The sequence below is a fragment of the Centruroides sculpturatus genome, unplaced genomic scaffold, assembly GCF_000671375.1.
Source record: "Centruroides sculpturatus isolate CEXI.00-Female unplaced genomic scaffold, Cexi_2.0 scaffold337, whole genome shotgun sequence".
NCBI lineage: Eukaryota > Metazoa > Arthropoda > Arachnida > Scorpiones > Buthidae > Centruroides > Centruroides sculpturatus.
The window spans coordinates 239,439-257,249 of NW_019384508.1; the positions used below are offsets into that span (position 1 = coordinate 239,439).

A 17,811-nucleotide genomic window follows, 5' to 3' on the forward strand; every position below is an offset into this window, starting at 1 on the left:
TTAGAAGTTTTTTTCAAATCTCCACAGCGCTACGTAGACTGCCCTTTAACCGCTTCCTCCATACGACTGCCACGCTTCCAATAAAAAAAAATCAATGTTAGATTAAAATTATAATATGCCGATTTAATTTTAAAAAGATAAGAAATCTCAAAAATGTATGAAAAAAATCTAAAAAGTATACTGATTTTTAGCTGTCAGATTTCAATATTATCATGAAAAAAATCAAACTATCATATACAGTACTATATACATACGCTTTTATCAGCAAGAATAAGCAAAGATATTAAAAAATTATATAAAAATCATATTTTTTTAAAAATATTTTCCAGTCAATTTTAAAATTTTTATTTTTGTGAGAAAATCTAAAAAACATAACCACGAAATATGAGTCGGCAGATCGAAAAAAGTAAGTCGGGACTTTCACTTACACTATTTTCTTTCTGCTGATTCATATCCTTTTAGAATATAAGTAAAATAGGGATGACTTGTTCATTTGAACGAATTAATTCACGATATAACGTTTGACCGAAAACTAATATTTACGATAGACGCATTTCAGTTCATTAATTCGACATTTACAATTGACAACTTTTGTTCATTAATTATTTATATAAAATCTTTCAAGATTGATTTTTAACTCGTAAGCAGAAGACATCTCACTTGTCAGGTGTAGATAAAATTCCTAAGTGAGAGCGCACTATGAGCGCTCTCGAAGGCCCTGTGTATAATGCAATACAGACTACTTTTATAAGTCTATTGTACTGTATGGGACTTGGGATAAAGCGAGTCCCTACGCCAATAAGATGTTTTTGTTATTAATAAAAAAAAAACATTCTTTTTTGTTGGAAAAAATAACATTAATTTGTAAGGGTATGAACCAGTACGCACCCTAAGTTTTCTCCAAACCCGGGAAAAATTCCCAGCTCCCCTCCGAGAGAAAGGGCAGCTGAACCCTGACTGTTTTGGAATCTTTCTGTAGGAAGTGTCATTCACTTCTATATCGCCATCAATACCATAATTTATTAGAAAACGTCACAATTTAAATTATAATTTTTTAAAATCTAGTGTGTTGAAAGCCGAATCATAGCAACTTCATAGAAATTTGCCTTCCGGATATGTCGAACCTATTCTTCACTATTGGCCGACCTCATTGTAGGCTTGGCCAAACCCATAATGATTTTGATTTAAAATGCCCTCTTGGTACCCAAAGGGCAGAGTAAAAAATAGAAAAAAAAAAAGTTGGAACAAGATGCTGCTACGGTATACGCTAGAAACTTGTTTACTTCGTAGAGACTGTCAGATAAGTCTGGAAAATCACATGATAGTAGATGTTGGTAAATTTACGATGAACAGAAATGATGAATTGAACTTGAATAGTTCAGTTTATCAACATTAGGTCATTTTTCCGCATCCTTCTCAAAACCTACATCAACCAGACGGCCGAGTAGCCGTACGATTAAGGGCCCGTCCTTCAACTCACGGCTGAGCCAAAGTGGAGATAAAATTATAATACTGGCGATTGCAAGTGGCGATAAAAATCCGCTTGTTTCGACATTCAGCGTAAAATTGAATCACAAATCGCGAAAAACAGCAAATTGTCGAGCCTCTGTACAAAGGGGTCTCCCATTGTATAGAGTATACACACTTAGAGTGCAGGGCCGAATGCAATAGGTGCGAGGCCCGATTGAATTTTTTTGCGAGGCCCCTCAAACTTTAAATAACTAAATTAATTAACGGTTAATTTACATATTGAAATATAGATGTTAAATATTTATTTAAAACAAAATCCAAAATCTAATTATAAAAATCAAAAGTCATGAACCATAAGGTAGACAAATTTCTACATTAAAAAACCTGTACCAAATATAAATACAACTACATTTTATTGAATATAAACATATATAGATAGGTTTTAGTATTTCTATATTTTTAAATGAATATAGGCCTAACTACATAAATTTTTGCCATAAAAAATCTTCTAATGTGTTGATGATTGAATATAACTGAATTTTATTGAATATAAACCTATAAAGAGATATTTTATATGTTCCGAAGTTTTTTTCTGTAAAATCTTCTAAATGGTATCAAAATCCAACTGGCTTGCTTCTTGACTCTCAATCGACATGATCGCTAAACTGTTTAATCTGTTCTGTAATTTGAAACTATTTTTAAATATAAAATTTTGATGTCCTGCGAGGCCCCTTCAAGCGCGGGGCCCGATTGGCGTAAACCACTCCAATCGCCTCAAATCCGGCTCTGCTAGGGTGCACATACTTTTTGAATCAAACTGATCCAAGATTACTCTGATCATTCAATCCTGTATACAAACGAACTGTAGAGATCTGATCAATCTCTATCGTATACAAACGCCATCTAAACTCAACTGGATCGTGACAAACTGATCCGAATCCAGGGTAGGATCGTTTGGATCGGATAAAAAAGATTAAAGATGTCGACCACCACGATTAAAGTCAAGCTTAAATATATTTCTTTGCTGAAATAAATATTTAGAAACACTTTTGCGAGATTGTACGGGGAGAATGAATGGCGTGCACTCTTCCATTTTGACATTTTATGAGCAAATTCACAGTGTAAATGCGATTCGATCTTAATTGTATACTTTCTGCCAACTTAACACACTTGACAGAAGCGATCTGTATCGCGTGATAAAGACTGATCCGATCTTAGAGATCAATCTATAATGAAACGAAAAGAATATGCACCTCTTATACATGAAACGAAAAGTATATGCACCTCTAGCGTTTCATGACGTCATGTAGCAAGTTCCAGAAGAAAAGTAGGAAGTGACGTTGAGAACGAAATGCAGTTTTTTGCAATGCCCCCACCGTTTCCAGATTGGGAATTTTTTCCATTGGCAAAAAATTTGAGGACATTTTTGAGACGACTTTTTTCACTTTAATCGTTTTTCAGTAGACTAAACAAATATTTTGACGTGACAGAACCTGTGAAATACTGTTTAAACATTGTGATCAAATGTGTTATTTGGAATTATTCATTAAAAAAATTATTCAAAAATGATTCTATTGCTAACAAGGGGAGGGCCAGACGTTAGGGTCTCCGACTCTAACGAAACTTAGTGAGCACGTAGCCTTAAACACAAGCATATCCTTGTCCAAATAATAGGATCCGTAGCTTATGTGAGCTGCACACTCCATATTAACCATTCGACAAAGACAAAGAGAAATAATAGGACCCACTTCTCAAGCGTTTCCAAAAATTGGGCCTCTGAAAATTTAGTGTTTAGCTTATAAGTCTCCACATTACATGGAAGACATAAAGCTGCAGATTTCATTTAGCATTGCCGAAAACTTTGTGATTTTTTCAAGTTTTAATTATTGTTTTATTAATTAAATCTATTGGACTTTTCTTACTCTTACTTTTCCATTACGTCAAAAAGACGACGGCATTGTGCATCGGATTACAATTACAACTGGCGTCCCGTTAACAGAAAAGTACCAATAAATTAAAAGAATTATAAATACATACATACCCTCATGCTCATAATCCAAAAAGCTGCAGATTTCATTTAGCATTGCCGAAAACTTTGTGATTTTTTCAAGTTTTAATTATTGTTTTATTAATTAAATCTATTGGACTTTTCTTACTCTTACTTTTCCATTACGTCAAAAAGACGACGGCATTGTGCATCGGATTACAATTACAACTGGCGTCCCATTAACAGAAAAGTACCAATAAATTAAAAGAATAAGCTTTAATTAGAATAAATGTAAAAAAAAAACTGAAAAAAGGATGACCGGATGATAAACCGAAATCTGGATACGTTACGTGCCACTTTGGAGACGCCTGCCATAGGTTCGCCACCCTGGTCTACATCACTCTCTATTCTTTACTAAAACAGGGAAACTCATTTAGCCAACGAAAATAACTTGAAAGTCCGTTTTACTACCGATATTCTTTTTAAATTTTAACTTTAGAAATGATTTCTAAAATTATAAAATGGCATATGTGAGAACATACAATCACTTTCTGGTGTTAGATTAACCTATTTCTTATTGTAAACACAGATTTTACAATTTTTTAATGAGAAAAGTCAAATTTTTTGTTAGTGTGAATCCATGTGATAGGCAAGAATAGGGAATTTTTTAGTTTACATACAAATTGAGAAACAAATTAGTTTATTTCATAAATAATAAAAATATTTCGAGTTTTTTTTCACCAGCGTGTTGTTAACTCTATTGAAGCATCAATGTTCAGGTTCTTTGTGACTAATTGCTTACTGGTACACGTTGGAATTTTCTAGATCAATTTTAAAAAATTATTCAATCTCTTTCATTGAAATTAAGAGTATACTTTTCATTTTTCATGCCAGTGTTATCACTTGCACCTAAAATTCAATTGAATTTCCATATTCTTAAGTTTTATAACATTTTACAGCTCAAATGATAAATTTGTGTTTAATATATTACAACATTATTTGCTCTTTTCAACAATTATATTTGATTACGAATGTTATATTGATCTATATCTATTGTCATGTAAATAATCTTTAAGATTTAGAAACTTTATTAAAAATAATTTATTTTCATGAAAATGCCCAAATTACACTATTTGGTATGCTGTATCATTATATGCCCAGGAAGAAATTATACAAATTGAAAAACTGCCAACAAAGCAAATAAATGAAAACAACAATACCTACTTCAAATTTTGATGTTGAAATTTCTTCTATATGAGTTGCTGTTTTCGCATAATACATGTAAAATTCTGAATTAAAACAATATTCAATGTATATATACTTCTGTAAAATTAAAAAAAAGGAACATAGGAGTAAAACATGTAATAAACAAACAGACAAATCTTACAAATATCCTTTTTTTTATATTGCTAAAAATATAAATTTTGTTAATTCTCACTCACAATCATTTCACTTTTTTTTTTTTTTGATAAAATTGAGAACAACAAATAATAAATAGTATTCAAACAATCAAGATAAGATATATATATATTATAGACAATTACATAAAACTAGTCAAGTTTCTTACCATTTCTTTAAACAGAAATGTCAACAAGAAAACAAAGATAAAATTTCACTTTTGATACAAAAATCATATAACTTTATTTATCCCATAAATGCATTTAAATACTTAACACATCATATCAAATTACATAATTTTATCTGATATATTTCATCTCTCATAAATCCATTTAAACTTACAGAATATAATATATATATATATATTTTTTTTTGTTTTTTCAAAGTCAATAATGCATAATAATATACATCTATATTTACAAATCTCATGATGCACCTATTACATGGTAAAGGTTAAGAGAGGCAATATGTTAAAATATTTTTCTCTATGATTATAGATTTGTTGCAATATTAATAAAATTAAGTACATTGTAATTGATAATCAATAGTTTATAAATATTGTTTATTCTCTAAACAATAATTGAATGCCGACATTTCTAATTCGATATTATGCTACATTCGTGTAATATTGAATTAGAAATGTCGAAAATCTATTATGATGTAATGCTTATATTTATGTACATGTATGGGGTTATGTCGTAAATCAAGTTGATATATCTGCCAAATGCTAAAGAATTATCAAGTAGATATATATTATACCCATACATAAAATAAATATACCCAAAATTAATGATTCGTAAGAGTAAAATGCATTTGACTTGTTTCTTAAGATCACTGATGTATCTTATTACATAAAATAATTAAATTACAATTAAAATAGTTACTTTTAAATGTCACTACAATCATCATTAAGTAAATAAAATTTACAGTAGATACTTTAATTATAGTGCAATATTTCTTACTTTTATAATAACAGTTATGCTATTGGTATTATCGATCCAAATTACATAATTGAATAATTAATAATATTTGTAAATAAGTAATATTTTCTAAACTGCCATTAACATTTGATGAAGGATAAGTAAATTTTATTTCTCTCTTTATTCAATACAAAGTAAATTAGGCTGTAATCTCAATTAATGGAAAAATAATAAGAAATTAAGATGAAGTAACAAACTTAATAACTTCTTTAAAATGCATTAGCAATAAATATTTCTAATAATGCTTTACAAATTCTTGCTTTCTTTTAATTTCTTTGACTGATTTTTTCCATTGAGCTTGAATTGGATAATTCAGGAATTGAGCAATAACTTTTCTTAATACCTTCATCATTCTTGTATCTACAAATTTTCATTTAGTAAGCTGAAACATTTAATCTTAAAATATAATTATGTTTGCTCTATACTTTTAGTATCAACTGACATATCACAGATTATCCATCAAATCACAAATTATGAATTAAAATATATTTATATCAAATAATTCTTTTACATATGGCAGATGCATTATAATGATTTAGGATATGATTAGTATAATTGTTTTGATGATTTATAAAATTATCACAAATTTTAATAGACCTTATTGCAATTCATAGCAATTGACTTTTACAGAAATCATTTACGGTTCACTTTTCTTTTTGATCGAGCACCTTTGCTGGAATCTACATCAGAATCTATGTTTAAGGAACTTGTATTAGATGGAATGGATATATTTCTGTCTCTTTCATTCAGTGTCAACTGAGAGAAGAAATTTGGTGGTCCTGATGGCTGTGGATTAGATGATGTACTTTGTGCATGTGCAATAAGATTGTATAACTGATTATATTTGTCTTTAACTAATCGCCTGTATGAAAGCATTTGTTCCTGTTCTGCCTGCAGACTTGCTTTTTCTTCTAACAAACTTTGAAGTTCTTCTTGCAAATTCATAATCTGACCAATTTTCCTTTTCCGACAATTTTGTGCAGCAACCTATAAAAAGAAAACTTATGTTAACAAATTTAAAAAGGGTTATTTACTATTAAACATAATAAATTAATTAATCTAAAAATGAAAAGCACCTTATTTTTTCCTCTCCTCCTGATATCTTTAATCAATGCTAATTGTTCTTCTTTGAGTTCATATTTAGATAATCTTTCATTGAATTCGTCAATTGGTAAGTGAATAATATCTTCATTTGAAATAGGAATTTTAAGCATTCTGGCTCTTCTCTCATCCCTTGATGCTTCATCTGAATAATCTTTATCTCTAATAACAGGTTTCTGTTTTGTGCACATTGCTTCAGATGGTAAATTATATGTGTGATTATGACGAATACTTTCTTCAAAATTTTTAAATGTACCAATATTTTGATAATGGAAATATTTATCAAACTGTTCATTAACAATATTCTCAGACATTCCAGAATTAACGTGAGTATTGTGTTTTTCAGGAGAATCAGGTTTTCTATCATCAGTATCTCTCTTATTCTCATGTTTTCCGTAATTACAATCATCATTTTCACCCTAAATAAAAATTAATAGTTTATAAATTCTATCAACAAAATATCAGTTATTAATAAATGTTATAAATTAAATACCTTTTCATTAAAATTTAATGATTTCTTCCCAAAATACTTATATTTCTTTTGAGCTATAGGTGGATGTCTACTGGAAGAACTATCTTTTGAACATGATCGAAATGAAAATGTTTCTGCTTTAAAAGTGTCATTGTAAACAGAAGACATATCAGATGATGAATCATGAAATTCCTATAAACATAAAATTTAAATTCAAAATGCATAACTATTACTTTATTAAACAGATAAAATAAAAACATTTTGGACTAAAAATATAACCTGCTATATTTAAAGTTATTTTACCTGCTTTTGTTTTTGCCAAAAACAAGGAAAACAAGACAGTACAATCCATTTATTGTAATCACAATTATCATCATGTCACCCAATATCAGGATTAGCAAGTCCAAAAATAACTGATGTAAGTTAAAATATACAGCTGTCCCTCGATAGTCTGACGTTTTGTAATCCGACACGCTCAGTAGTCCGACGCACTCCCGTCAAGGTAACCGTTCCCGTTACGTGTTTGCTTGCACAGAAGCATGTCGCGACGTGAATCTCCCCACCCAATTCTTACACGATGACACACATTTCGTGTGTTTTCCGTGAGCAGTTCTGTTCGAACAGTTGGAGTAGGGAACATTGTAGGCTACTGCTAGCAAAACAATGCCAAATATGTAATTACTTTCGGTAATCCGACACTCCTTTGGTCCTATACCTGTCGGATTATCAAGGGACAGCTGTATTTATAAAACTTTGCTTATGTTAATCAGAGTTTTGGTTTTAGTTTTTATCTCCAAGTAAATAATCATTTTAAGTTGTTTTTTCCCACTATCAGCTTCAACATGTAGCTGATAATGTGAAATTGTTATCAGTCTTCAGTTATTATTGGTTTAACCAATGTTTTAAACATTAAATGTTTAAAAATTTTAATAGTTATTTACTTGCAGTACAGTGATTTAGATTCTTGCATTTTTTACTTGAATCATATGCTTGCTTTTATTAAAAATGCAAAAATAAATAAATAAAATAATAATGATTAACAAACCTTCCAAGTTATAAATGTTTTAATGGTTTTATCATATTCTTTACATATCAGAGTCAATAAAACTATAATTTCCATTAACTAGTTTAATTTATTTACTTGCTTAATGATATTGATTTATCATCATCATCAATAATAGACGTCCCAAAGTGATTACATCAAACAAATTCTACTATAATTCTTTTTAATACAAAACTGGGCTGTATTTTAAATAGCTTTACCATGTAAAAAGCAAATAAGTGCACTAATACCCAATAAAGTGCTAATTTATAAGTAAACAGATATGAATTAGATGCAAAATTAGTTTTTACATTTGATTGTTTATGTCAGGATTGTCCAGTAAATATCAAGCTAATTCTATTACTTTACAAGTATAATCATAAAAAATAAATTAAAACATTATTTTTCAACAGACTTTCGCTACTTCAAGGCATTTTTTCTTATCGGTTTAGCATCTGTATTCAGGCAGGACAGAATTCTTTTGGTTGACCCTGAAACATTTGAAGAACTGATTGACCAACTTATTATCTGCAAACTTTTTTATTGAGATATTCTTTCAGGAAATCAAATAAATTTTAATCAGGACACATCTGGATTATAGGAAAGATGAGGCAACACTTTCATTTCAACAAAAAACTATATTATTTGCTTATGAGGTCTTGCATTATCCTGAAATATTTTTGTTTGACACTCCTAATCTTTCCCTGTGCATAGTTCTTTGAACATTGCCAAATAATAATTCAAAATCATAATCATAGGCTGCATTGAAAGTCTTCTATTTCTTCAGGAAATCCCCATGCACACCATCACTATAAATCTAAACAACCAACACTATCACTTTACTGTCAGAGAGATGAGTGTATAACTTCTTGCAAAACAATTTTACAATTCAAAATACAGATGTTTCAGTACACTACTGTCTCTGAATACTGCAAAGATTTTCCAAACTGATAGGACTTTCTTTTACAAAAATGAATCAATTTGCTATTCCTTGTGTTAAATGTTCTGGAATAATCTTTAACAACAAGATGGAAAAGTGAGCCAGAGAAAGTTCACACTTCATCCATTTAATTAATTAATTAATCTATGTTGCTATTTATTTGAAATAAAATCAGTTCAGATATTTACTGTACAACCTACATATTTATAGTAAATTATTAAAGCTTTACATGACTATTATACTAACATAAATCATTCAAAATATTAATCAGAATAAATTTTTTTAAGCACTGAACATTAAAGAAAATTGATTATTATAAAATAATTAATACACTTTTTAAAAATAAAGTAAATAAACTTAAAACATACACCATCAGAAGAACTTTTATCAGAATCCATAGATGAAACAGCAGAATCACTTGTTTCTGCAAAATCTTCGATTTGTTTAATTATTGGCATGTCACAATCATCTGTAAAAGATAATTTTTATAAGATATCTAGAAAAAAATATTTTGAATTCTTTCAATTATTTATTTCTAATACTTTATTAATAGTCTTCTGTTAACAAGAATATTAGTTTTAACAAGCTTTCCAAAAATGAATAATTTTTAGAAGCTATCATAATTTTAAAATATTTCCATATTTATGTTTAAATTTACGATGTTAATATATGTTTCATTTTGATATAAAAATATAGAAAATAAAAATCATTAAAACAAATAAATATTTTTTTGTTTCCTATATTTTAAGTATTAAAACTGAAACTAAGTTTCAAAAATTTGTCATTAGAAAAATATTCTTACAATATTGACAATTAAAGCATTAATTGTCAATATATTAAAATTCTCTAACAATATTAATCAAGAGTGCTGATGACCAGATGGCCAAGCGATTAAGCAACAGTCTACTGCTCTGGGGAACTCAGAATCGAATCTGAATGAGTTGAAAAACCCCAGGTTATTTTTTCATGGGTATCTTAGATGCACTAGGTCCCATCCCTCACCACCCAGCTGCTCATCATGACCTGACCAAACATATAATGGCTTGATAAAAACACCATTGTAGTGTCCTCAGGACAGAAAGAGTTAAGAATAAAGATAAAAAAAATTCAAATTTCCTCATATCATGTGATTTTAATTATACAAATATATTGAATGTTTATAAAATTTAAAAAGTATCAAAAACTCAAAACTCAATTTTCACAATAAAAAAATACATAATTTCATTAATTTTATTAAAGAATATATGAGTGAAGTCAAATTGAAAATTGTAAATCTAAAAATCAAATAATTTTCACCTTCCTGAATATGTAAATGCATAAAAGCAATTATTCAATATTGATATACATTTTAATAAAAATAAATTTACATCAACGAGCTAAATATAGTTAAGACTAAACTGCCTTCATATATTAAAAAAAAAAATTCATGGATAATACATGTTTGTTAACAAAAGTATAATTTTATAATACTTAAACAATACCTTCTTCACATGACATATCCATTAATTGAAGATCCTCATCAAGTACAAAGTTTTCCAAAAATTCTGGAATGCTGCTGTTGTTAGGACAAAAGAGTTCAGGAAAACTTCCATTATATGTAATATTCATCATACTTTCAGCCATAGGATCACTATGATTAGATAATGCACTAGATGATGATACAGCACTGTCTTGAATTATATTTCTCTCTAAAATTTAAAATATACAGATTTAATAAGAAATTAAATTTTAAACTAAAAATTAAACTTATAAAACTAGATATAATAATTAAATTTTAATTATTATTTACAAATTGAAAAAACAAAAAATTATTACTGCCAGAGATAATCTTATTAAAATAATACTAAATTGAACACACGTGTCCAAAACATAAAGATGAATGACATTTATACATGAATAAAGAGAATAGTAGATGAATACATGCAAATAAGGCAAGAACTGTATTATTCAACGTCACACACAGGATAATACACAACTTGCAGGATTTTACAAATCAAAGCAATAAAAGTAAGTCTGGTAAAAAAAAAAAAAAAAAATACATACTACAGTTGGACATGTGTAAAAAATGGGTGGAAAGTGCTTATCAATATCTAGGCAAAGAGAATTGTCAGTATGGAATATGCATTCACTATCTGCTTCATTCATACATCTATGCAAATTGACATCAATTGGCTTGGTGATTTTTTCTACCTATCACTACTACTAATTGTGTTCATCTTTAAGTTTTGGATATGTGTATATTTAACCACTCAGCAGTGACTGATGAATATATCCGTCAAGGGCAATCGTGTGGCACTGGTGAACGATGGCTATATCCACAAAAGAATTTTACAAATATTGCCAAAAACTACTGCGAAAAAAAATTTCACATAAAAAAGGAATTATGTAACAATAAATAAAGACTTTTCTTTACTAGACATAACTGTTTACAAAATCTTTTTCCAAAACAGTAATGAGAAAAATGCACGGGAAAATACTTAAAAAATTTCCCACGTTTATTGTCCCCTATATTGGGATAGCACCATACCTGACTAACCCACTGCAGAAAGGTTAAAATCTGTTGAGATTTAATGCTAACACACTTTTTTAATGTAAGCATATGAAAAGATTTTCAATTTGTAAATTCTTCAAAAAAGTATAGCTTACAAAACTATTTATTTGTATTTCAATTCTTATTTGGTGCAGAATAATGAATATTTTGAATTGTTTAGTTAATATCAGTTACATATTAAAAGTGTCAACAAACATTATGATGAATCATTCAAGAAATGAAAACAAAATTATTAATTTAACATTTTGTAAGTGAAAAAATGTCTCTAATAAGAATAAATTTGTTTTATTAAAAACAAATTTATTCTTATTAGAGACATTTTTTCACTTACATTATATTTTACATTATATAAGAATTATATTTTTCCATATTAATGGAAAAATATAATTCTTTATATAAAGTGAACTATTTTAGTAACTGACAGTTATTAGTTAAAATTTAAATCTTTTTTTTTTTGTTTTTTATTAATATCAAAATTTATACCTGTTTCTTGAAAAGAATAAGAATAAGATCCCAATGTTGCATTTTGAAATAGGACATTTGGAAACAAACTGCTAAAGTTTGAATTCACAGTAGAAATATTAGATAGCATTCTATTATGCTCTGGAATATTTATATTATTCCTCATGTGTTCCGAAAACTGGTTTTGATTATTAGAAGTGTTTGATGAAAATGCCAAGCATGATGTAAAGTTTTGCCAAGTTTCATCAGTAACTGGAAGACAACCTTCATTAATCTAAAAAATAATAAAGAAAATAAATAAATTATATATAGAAAAATAGGAATACAGTATAAAATATACCTAATATTCTATATTTTTTCATATTATGTAATATGCATATTACTTCAAAAAATTATTGGTATCATGAGTAATAAATCACTAGAAAACTTAACATCCAACCAACACAAAGAATTACCAAATGGTCTGTCAGATTGTATTGGACTACATTACGCTTACATTTACTAATTAGATACAAAGTAATTTTGCCTAGTTTGGTATTAATCAAGAATTGGGTTATTTGATGTTTATGTTTGCAAAGAATCTCAACTAGAACTTGAAAAGCATATAAAAAAATGTAAACAAGTTTAAAATTTATTGGTATAGCTGAACTACCTTTAGTTAGATTTTAAATGGATTCTATTTTGTATGTTGTTTTCGAAAACGTTTTTTGTGAATATATTGGACTTCAAACTCACATTTGAGTTATAAATAAACACTTGGCTTTATTTCCATCATTTTAGTTGATACGTGACAGCAGCACGTTTCGGGCATAAAACTCCTCATCAGTCAACTTGTATTTTTTCGATGGTATTAATCCAATGGGCTGGACACATTATTCTTTGGATGGATGTCGCCATTTCTATAATTGAAATTTTCTATGTTGTTTTCTATTTAGTAACCTATTTCAACTTTTTATAACCCTTCAAGCAGCCATGTAAAAAAATAATGAGAATAGTTGTGTGGCATATGTAAAAGGCCAATTTCTTTTAACTAAAAATTACAAAAAACTATAATTGCATAAAAAAAAACATGAATATAAATTTCATTTCCATCATTTCTGATACTTCTACCAATATAAAACACAGATTTATACAGGAAATCCTCATTAGTTTGAAATTCAAGGGACGAAACAATTGCAACTTTAAATTATCAAGTTTCAAATTATCCAAGATTTACATACTTCTGTACAATATGCCAAATGTCATCTAACTGATGTAAAATTCCTCTAAATGTAGCCCAAAGTATTTTTAAAGTGGCCCAAATAGTAGTAAGTCACCTGAATGTATTGATAGTAGCCTAGAGCCCCAAAATATCTCTATCTGCTACTTGTAGCTGAATTTTGCAATCCCAGAACCCAACTGTACTTAATGAGATAAATAAAAAGGTAGTCCATGGGTAAGCAAAGCCAAATTGACCAGATTAGAATAGTTCTTGGTCTTTTGTTCTCTTACAATATATATGCATTTTGATCTAAACAACAAATTAACAGTTTGGACAGAATTTTTCACTTTGGATTTTAAAGTAGCTATATTTTGAACTAACTCAACTCCTTAACATGTAAATCTCTATATCCAACAAATAGTACCATTATGAACTAATGGGATTTTAAACTATGCGAGTTGAAATTAATGAGAACTTCCAATACTATTATTAATTGTTTAAATATCTTTATATAATATAATATGGAAATGCAAACAAATAATCATATAAAATTTCAATCTGTCATTATTCCTTTCAAGTTTTCATCATCTATCCACTGTTTGGATATTTTTGTAGTTTAAAAGGTCCTATTACAAAATCAATATTGAGATGTGTCAGATGTAAAGATCTCAAAAAAATAAATGGACATTTTTTTTAAAACAAAGTCAAATTTCATGATACTGTTTTAGAATTGACAACTTCATTAGAATTTATATATTAAAATATAATAAAAATTTATAAAATATCTATAAAAACAAATAATAAAACAATAAGCATATAAAATTTTACTTTTAATTTGAATACCTGATTAATATCATTGTTTTCTTCAATAGTTTTCTCAAGAAGAGATTCTAGATCTTGCATTTGATTAATTAAACATTCATTGTTTGAATCACCAAGAGTCATATTAATATCTGATGAAAAATTTTCATATCTCAATTCTGGAAATGTGGCTTCAAAATTACTACTTTTTGGTACATTTTCATCTGATACATCATCTGGTTTTCTGTCATTAAATAAAAATAAAGCTTCATCCAGAGGTATATTTTGTAACTCTTCTGCCAATTGCTGAAAATCCAAATCATTTAATGTGCAATTTTCAGAATTTGTAGCATCCAAGCCTTGATTTTCAGAACTTCCCAATATAATATGCTCTCCTAAAGTTTACAAATTTTTAAATTATGATAAATATTTAATATAAAAAAAATTCAATATATATATTACTTTAAGATTTTTTAAAAAGATAATAATGTTGATAACTGACCAGTTTCTCCATCAATTGTATAATCAATGCCTTCCCAAGGATCTAAAGGTGGTGGTATTTGTGGTTCTTCTGTGGGTTCCTTCTGAGGAATTAAAAATTTAATTATTAACTTTTTGTTCAAAATAAATGAATATAGTAAATTAAAATAAAATTTTATAAATTAATATTAATATTGTTCTCTAATAAAAGATTTTTTTTTTTATTAGAGATTTTAACAGCATCTCTTAATTTTTATAGTTATTATAATCTAAAATGTTATCATTCTAATATAATTATAAATTAGAAAATAAAGTAGGTATAATTAATTAATAATAAATAATTATTAATTAAATATTCAATATTTTTCTTCTCTAACATCTGTATTCAAAATTCAGCATTTTTAAATTAGAAACTGATACTAAATAATCTTTAATTCAATAACTTTATCATTGTTTTAGTTTCATATTCAATTAATTACTCTTATAACTGTTTTCATTAAACATTTTATGAAAGTGGTTATAATGTAATATGTAATTTATATAAAATAATATTCTATACTCTTTCATATGCATTTAATTTAAATATTACATTAGAAACTTTCATATACAACATATTTAACTCAAATTTCTCAAATAACTTATATGGAATTAATAAATAGTGTATTTCTGATTTGCCTGACATGAAATATGTCATTTGGTTTTATTTAATTATTTTTTTATTGTACGTATTTACAATAGTAAGTAATGTATGTTGTTTTTGTATTTCTTCAATATGTTTTATTATTATTTCATGTTTTTCTTTGACTTTACATTCATATTCTTATATTCCAGTTTAGCCTCTTTACTATCTATCATCTTTTTGTTACAAATTTGTTAAAAATTTATACTAAATAATGCAAATTTACTTAATTTCTAACTAATTTACACTTAATACACAACTTCCACCACATTAACATTTTCAACCATAAATGTTTGTTTTCGGCTTCATTCAGAGGCCTTCTAATTCTAAAGGTGAAATAATAGAGGTTGCAGCCGACGTTCCACTGATGTTCAAACGTCATTGTCAAACTTCTAGGCTTACAGGAAGGAGGCGCTGAACGTCCAACGTACAGGATTTTGCAATGAAAACGTCGGCCGCAACCTCTCTAATAAGAATTATAGTTTTACCAAGCTACCATATATTCAAGATTATTCAAATAGCCTGTTCTATATGTTCTAAAATTTTTCGAAAGGACTAATTATGTTCTTATAACTGCTTTCATAAATGTTTAATGAAAGCTGTTATAAGAATGCCTAAAACAGAATATATAGAATAATTCTTCCTATCAAATCATAGAACTGCATACAAATAATTCTATGCAGTATCTCTGCATGGAATTATTTGTAATGACAGGGATAAATTTTCTGAGCTAGAATCAGTTGTCTATATGATCCTTATGCAAGGTTTGAGTTCTGATTTAAAAATTTTCTATATAGGGACAACCAGAAAGTTAAAAAATCATTTTGAAGAACACCAAAATGACATCTTAAAAAGTAGGCTTTTCACTGACCTCTCCAGGAAAGTATTGAAACATAATTTTATAACATTATGGTTGGAAGCCTCCCTACTTTAACAATGTACAGATCATAAAGTTATTTTCCTCTGGGAGACTTTTTATATAACAACATTAAGCTCTTGCAATAAGCATATGTTCGAAATCCCAGATTTATGGTTGTTGCTTTTCAAAATTTTACACTGTAATTTATAATTTTAATTTCTTTATGTTTTTATATTTCCTTGGTGTTTCCTCTTCTGTTTTTTTATACATAGCTCATGTCATATCAATTTTACTTGCCTTCAAAAATAATTTTATACATTCTCTTTGAAAATCGTCAGGCAAGTGCAAAATTCAATTAAGAACTATTTAAAACTCATTAAAATGCTTCTGTTAAATTTTATTCTTAAAACATGTTCTATTTCACCTGAAAACAGACATTTATTCAATGTTGAAAGTACTTGTGTCCATAAAAATTGAGGTACATTAACATCAAAAGACAGTACATATATATTGATTAATTAATATTCATTTGGCATAGTTTTTAAGTGTTTATCAATTTTATAGTACATGCAATAATTGAATTATTTAAAAAACTCAACAGTTATAATTAATACAATAAATTTGAAATTTTATGACTACACTTTTATGATTAATTTTTCTTCACTTTTTATTTTCGGTTTTACAAATTATACACAGAAAATTCTGTATATGATTAGTTTAATTAAAGTAAAGAATTTAATTTAAAATGTATTTTATTTCTTACCTCTGGTTTTACAGAATTCTCATTCTGTTTTGTTTTGCTCACTTCTCCTCCTCCTCGGCAATCAAAAGCATCTTTAGTTATTCCAAGATCAATATCTTGCTTCCATAAAATTTCAATTAAATTCATATCCTAATCATAAATAAAATAAATTAGAATTATTTAAACTTTATAAACCAAGAAACATATAAAAATAATATAATGATATGATTAAATTCATCATAAAATGATTTCTTTAACAATATTCCTATTGCAAAATAATTATTCTAACTTTCATATAATGATGGAATTCAGAAATTTTAATGCTTAAAGGTTTCTTAATAAGAATTTATTTTTGTAAATATGTGGCAATTTAGATTTTTTAAATTAAGAAATGTCTTTTGTATAAGAAAAAACCACTATTGATTTTTAAAATTATCATCCATTTTTATAAACAAACATTATTACTTTTAATATTAATATACACATTTTATATGATATCACAAGCTCATAAAATGCAGGAAAAATAATGTAATTTACAAATTAATACAAATTTTTGAAGTTTATATAAAAATAGTTACCTTATGCCAGCTTATAAGTTATCTGGCATACTGTATATGTCAACCCATAAATATATGATAAGCTACTG

The 17,811-nt window shown here is 27.5% G+C and overlaps 1 protein-coding gene across 1 annotated transcript in view; it reads right to left on the reverse strand.

The window, feature by feature from the left end:
* Positions 1–4,561: 4,561 nt before the first annotated feature.
* LOC111622303 (segmentation protein cap'n'collar-like) overlaps positions 4,562–17,811 on the reverse strand; it is a 55,986-nt gene continuing 42,736 nt past the window's right edge. Inside the window, exons 4-12 of the mRNA XM_023364662.1 lie at positions 17,187–17,315; positions 14,908–14,989; positions 14,448–14,800; positions 12,425–12,677; positions 10,872–11,078; positions 9,759–9,859; positions 7,430–7,600; positions 6,912–7,355; positions 4,562–6,822 (exon numbers count right to left, since the gene is read on the reverse strand). Of these exons, the coding sequence (XP_023220430.1) occupies positions 6,469–6,822; positions 6,912–7,355; positions 7,430–7,600; positions 9,759–9,859; positions 10,872–11,078; positions 12,425–12,677; positions 14,448–14,800; positions 14,908–14,989; positions 17,187–17,315 (2,094 nt within the window). The 3' untranslated portion in view covers positions 4,562–6,468. The remainder of the gene's footprint in view (positions 6,823–6,911; positions 7,356–7,429; positions 7,601–9,758; positions 9,860–10,871; positions 11,079–12,424; positions 12,678–14,447; positions 14,801–14,907; positions 14,990–17,186; positions 17,316–17,811) is intronic.